General features: G+C 40.4%; 1 protein-coding gene across 2 annotated transcripts in view; it reads left to right on the top strand.

Annotated features, from left to right (window-relative positions):
* The window catches only part of rcbtb1 (regulator of chromosome condensation (RCC1) and BTB (POZ) domain containing protein 1), a 74,070-nt gene extending 69,627 nt beyond the window's left edge, over positions 1-4,443 (top strand). For both annotated transcript variants that reach the window (XM_078559440.1, XM_078559443.1), the window contains one exon: positions 3,321-4,443. In XM_078559440.1, coding sequence (XP_078415566.1) covers positions 3,321-3,461 — 141 coding nt within the window. In that variant the 3' untranslated portion in view covers positions 3,462-4,443. The remainder of the gene's footprint in view (positions 1-3,320) is intronic.
* Positions 4,444-6,102: the final 1,659 nt, after the last annotated feature.

A 6,102-nucleotide genomic window follows, 5' to 3' on the forward strand; every position in this document is an offset into this window, starting at 1 on the left:
TGTATTCTTCCAAAGTGGTTTCCATTCATTACTGACTAAGTATCCTCCACTCCTAAAGGATATCTACATTGCCCACCTCTTCCTACCCTGGCAAATGGCCATCCACTACCTATCCTCCTGAACTCCCTGTAGCTGCCGGGTGACTACATCCGGGCACATTGCATGCTCCAGAAAATTCTCAGCCTCCTGTATGGCCTGCAGTGACTCCAGTTGCTCCTCAAGCTCAAGCAACTGGAAGCACTTCCTCCACGTGTTGCTATCCAGGACACATGAAGGGTCCTGGAGTTCCCAAGTGGTACAAGAATTGCAGGCAGTGGGTCTCAAGTGTCTCATTATTTAGTGAGAAGTTTATCTACGAAAAACAAATAGCATTTATAAAGCACGTTTAATGTAGTAAAACATCCCAAGGTGCTTCACAGGAGCATTATCAAACAAGTTTTGACACAAAGGAATGTTAGACTAAGTGATCAAGAGCATGATCAAATAGGTAGGTTTGACAGAGCTTCTTAAACAGAAAGAGAGAGAGATAAAGAGGTAGAGACGATTAGAGAGAGAATCCCAGAGGCTATGGCTCAGGGATCTGAAGGTACACCTGCCAATGATAGAGCAATTAAAATTCTAGATGTGCAAGAGGCCAAAACTGGAGAAGTGCAGAGATCTAAGTGTTGTGGGGTTGGAGGATGTTACAGAAGGGCAGTGCCATCAAGGGATTTGAAATTATAAAAATTTTAAAATTGAGGCATTGGCAGAATGGGATCCAATGAGGGTCGACAAGTGCAGGGGTGATAGGCAAACAGAACTTGGTGCAAGTTAGGATACAGGCAGCAGAGTTTTGGGTGAGCTCAAATTTATGGAGGGTGGGAGGTCGGCCAGGAGAGCACTTGAACAGTCAAGTCTAGAGATAACAGAGATACGAATGAGCATTTCAGTAGTAGATGAGCTGAGACACAGCAGAGACGGGCGATGTTACATAGGTCATATTGGCGGTTGAGTCGGAAACTCACATCCGGGTTAAATATGCCACCGAGGTTGCAAATGACCTCAGACAGTGACCAGGGAGAGGGATGGAGTTGGTAGCTAGGGATTGAAGTTTGTGGTGGGCACCAAAGGTTATGGTAGCGGAGGGGGTCAAGAGAATTCATGGTGAGGTAGAGCTGGGTGCCATCAGCATACATATGGAATATATATGCCAGTATACGTGCACACATTTTTTAGTATCCCCTGCTTCCGATGTATTATTTCTGCATATCAGATTTTTACTTAATGCAATTTACAACCCATGTTGGTATCCCATGCTTATTCATTTTAATCTTACCCCCTTCGATCTAATTAAGTACTCTGATCATTTATATATTTACTTATTTACTGTTGTCCCTTGGTTTTGAATTACATAGGACGTCCTTCCCTCTCTGTACCAAATTTCCACACTCACTAATTGATATACAATTAACATACAACACATTGCAGTCATCCATCACTGAGTTCCATAAACCCAAATTCTGTATAACTTTCCTCATACTTATTGTTTTTCACTTGTTTCTTACCACTGGACTTGGCACTACCCATGGCTTCAGTTAAAGTGCTTGCGATGGCAATATGATGTTGTTTCAAATACTTTTCCATTTTAAGGTAATTTATTCACACTATCATAGCACATAAAGCTACCAAGTACTGAGAAGCTCCGGCCAAGGGACTTCCAGGGAACACTTTTCCCTTAGCAGATGACCAGCAGCTGCTGGTCATCTGTATTTCAAGTAAAGTCCCCACAAGTAAAGTCCCCAAATGCAAGACATCAAGTTAAACTCTCAGCATGTGGTATAACTCCAGACAAGATCAAAAATGCTGTCCAACTAAAGTTTAGATGCTCTAATACGAAGCAGATATTTTCCTATCAACTGCCATAGCCAAATCTTTTTTATTTTCTTTTGCCGCTGCTCATGCCCACAGGAAAGGTTGTGAGGCCATGTTCAAATTGGCTGCACATAACCAAAAAGGATTCTTCAGATTGGCTCATCGACAGCACATCATGTGGCAAGTGGATGAGGATCCTGTCAGTTACTAGCTGCACGTACTTGCCCATTTGGAGGATATTTCCCCTTGTGGGGGAGACTAGTGCACAGTTTAAAATTAGGGTCTCCCATTTCAGACTGAGATGAGGAGAACTTCTTTCTCTCTGAGGGTTGTTAGTCTGTGAAATTCTCTTCCCCAGAGAGCAGTGGAGGCTGGGTCATTGAATATATTCAAGGCTAAGTTTGACAGATTTTTTTTTGACCAACAAGGGAGTCAAGGACTATGGGGGTGGACAGATAGAAAAGGAGTTGAGGCCACAATAAGGTAACCATTATCTTATTTAATGGTGGAGCAGGCTTGAGGGGCTGAATGGTTAACCCTGTTCCTAATTCTTGTACCTGAAATGTTTCCAACTGAATGTGATAGTGGCTGCAAGTGAGGATGTGCTTGTGGGAGCGGTGCGCACTCACAGCAATAACGATTTAACCCACAGGCTCTCAAATATGCTGCTAATAATTACATTTACTTCATGGACCTCCACTATTCCCCACACCTCCCCCCCACCCGACCCAACCCAGAGAGTCTCTGCGATTTAAAAACCATTGCCCTAGGATAATTCATCCTTCAAATCACCCCAGAAAAGGGAGAGAGCTCAAGTAAAGGGCTTTGTATGATAATGTTTGGAAACTTCAATCAAACAAGTTTAGTAGCTAATATAATAACTTTGAACTGGCAACCTGTTTCTCCCTGGTTCTGTGGGCTGTGCTGTTGGCTGCAATGCAGAATGTTCCCTTTTCTCTGCCTTCACCCTAAATACATTGATTACTTATTTTCAGAAATCGTTGCTTCAGAGTGCATTTTTGCCTGCATTTTCACCATAACTCTTCGTGCAGGGGTTCAGCTCATATGGCACCAGCAACCTTCTGGTATCTAGTCAATCTTCATATGTTACCCAAAGCACCAGTGCAACAAATGTCCACAGGCTACTCAACCATTAGAGATATCAGAATTGAGCTGAATTCTGTCCTCCCCTCCCCCCTAAAAGCACAGATGGTGTCAAGTGGAAACCAAAACCATGGCTGATGGTTTTCCTTCTCCCTCAGGCAGTGACGGCTGGGGTCATTTGTAGTTATCACCATTCCTCTGTTAGTCTCTCTAGCTACAGATCTGTAAAATACAATTTTCTAACAAAAGTAAACAACTTTTAACGTATTGCAACAGAGTTGGGTGATATGTGATCACTCAAAACATGTTCAGTGCTCCCTTGTACTAAGGAAGTATTAATTTGAAATTCCTTCTTACGTGTCTAGGATTTAGAAGAATTTTGCTTCAAATTCTGTATGAATCATTTGACTGCAGTCACCAACACTGATGCATTTTGGCAAATGGATGGAGCTCTCTTGAAAGAATTCATTGGAAAAGCAAGCAAATGTGGAGCTTTCAGAAACTGAATTAGTTGAGTAGATATACTCAAGTGATGTTACATATGCACTTTTTCCCATAACTTAATGGGAAATTGATACAACTTTTGTAGAATATTCCAACTAGCCTAACTATATAAAGTTATACAACTGCCAGTGTGATATGGATAACAGATGGATATAAATGTTTGGCATATTCACAGAAAATTGCAGTCACGTAAATTAATTTGTCCAATGTAATTGAAAAGATTGGACTACAATTGTAGCTCATTGCTTGACTGCACTTAGTTTCCTGGATGTAAATAATTACATGTCTGATCTCTTGTGCAACAAATAAATGTTTATAATGAATTTACATGGTCATGTATATAGTTTTTCTAAATCAGCAGAGAACTGAATTGTTCCTTTTTTAGCGTGACAGTGACTCCATCTCATTTTGAATCGGGCATCTATTTGGCTTCACAAACTTGATGAACGGAACCAAATTGCTGTCAAGCGCCTAAAGAAAAAGTCATGGCATGGCCAGAACTGTTAACTCCTTATTTTTTAATTAAAAATGTGAAGATCCTATGGATAGACTGCCAAGGCTATGCTTTCGTTGGTGGGTATCGGTTACAATCATCTTGTAATGTAGGAATTGCATCCGTGCAACTCCTTTCATGCATTTAATTCTAGATATTGGGGAAACCTTAGTGTGTTTACCTGCAATGAATCTTAATAGGAGGACCTTACAAGAAAGAAAACTATCAAAAAAAATGTTTGACATCTACTCTACACTTGCATGGGTACACAGTTGATTTTAAAATGAACTCAATGTCAGTCATGTTTTCAAAGGGCCATTCAGATTGTGTGCTATTACTAACATAGTGAGGTTGCTTTACAACTGCACATTATATTTATCTTCTAGTTCTGGACATGGTGACTGCAAATTGTCCTCCAGTTTCAGTATTCCATGCTTTGTGGATTTATTTGGGATAATGGCATTATATTAAACTCTACAAGCTGATATTGCAAAGAAAAAGTGACTTGTCTTGTTTTTAGATATTGGAAATTTGACCCAGATCATGAGCAAAGCTGATGCATTCATTTGTGAATTATAAGAACACAAGAAATAGGAGCAGGGCCTGCTCAGTCATTCAATAAGATCATGACTGTTCTGATTGTAGCTTTAACTCCACTTTCCTGTTGGTACCCCATAACCCTTGACTCCCTTGTCAATCAAAAATCTATCTAACTCAGCCTTGAATATATTCAATCACCCAGCATTCACTGCTCACTGGGTAAGAAAATCCTAAAGACTAACTCAGAGAAGAAATCCCTCTTCATCTCTGCCTCAAATGGAAGACCGCTTATTTTCAAACTGTGGCCCCTTGTTCTAGTTTCCCCACGAGAGGAAATATCCTCTCAGCATCCACCCTGTCAAGCCCCCTCAGAATCTTATATGTTTCAATTAGATCACCTCTCGTTCTTCTAAATTCCAGTGAGTATAGGCCCAACCTGCTCAATGTTTCATCATAATACCTTTCCTATAGAAAGTGAGTCTAGCGAATTAATAATGGAAATTAAGGAGATGCAGATAAATTAAACAGGTATTTTGCATCCATCTTCACTATAGAGGACACAAGTAACATCTCAGAAATAGCTGTAAATCAGGAAATGGAAGGGAGGGAGGAACTTGAGAAAATTACAATCACAAGGGAAGCGGTACTGAGCAAATTGTTGGAGCTGCAGGCTGATAAGTCCCTGGGTCCTGATGGACTTCATCCTAGGGTCTTCAAAGAAGTGGATGGTTTATGTGTTGGTTTTAGTTTTCCAAAATTCCCTAGATTCGGGGAAGAGTCCATCAGATTGGAAAATAGCGAACATAACCCCTTTATTCAAAAAGGAATAGAGACAGAAAGCTGGAAACTACAGGCTAGTTAGCTTAACATCTGTCATAGGGAAAACATTAGAAGCTATTATTGAAGATGTTATAGCAGGGCACTTAGATAAATTCAAGGTAATTAGGCAGAGTCAACAGGGTTTTGTGTGGAAAATCATGTTTAATGAACTTATTGGAGTTCTCTGAAAAAATAACGTGCCGTGGATAAAGCGTGGATGTACTGTACTTAGATTTCCAGGAGGCATTTGACAAGGTGCCACATCAAAGGTTATTGTGGAAAATAAAAGCTCGTAGTGTAGGGGGTAACATATTGGCATGGATAGAAGATTGACTAGCTAACAGGAAACAGAGTAGGGATAAATGGGTCTTTTTCTGGCTGGCAAGATGTAATGAGTGGTGTGCTACAGGGATCAGTGCTGGGGCCTCAACTTTTTACAATTTATAATAAATGACTTGGATGAAGGGATCGAAGGTATGGGTAATAAATTTGCTGATGACTCAAAGATAGGTAGGACATGGGGAGACGACAAAGAGATATAGATAGGTTCGGTGAGTGGGCAAAGATCTGGCAAATGGAGTATAATGTGAAATTGTCCATTTGGCAAGAAGAATAAAAAATAAATATATTATCTAAATGTTGAGAGATTGTAGAGCTCTGAGATGCAAAGGGATTTTGAGAGCACGAATCACAAAAGGTTAGAACACAGGTACAGCAAGTAATTAGGAAAGCTAATAGAATGTTATTGTTTATTGCGAGGGGAATTAAATGCTAAAGTAGAAAGGTTATGC

Source organism: Cetorhinus maximus, chromosome 16 (genome assembly GCF_964194155.1).
Source record: "Cetorhinus maximus chromosome 16, sCetMax3.hap1.1, whole genome shotgun sequence".
In the NCBI taxonomy this organism is placed as follows: domain Eukaryota; kingdom Metazoa; phylum Chordata; class Chondrichthyes; order Lamniformes; family Cetorhinidae; genus Cetorhinus; species Cetorhinus maximus.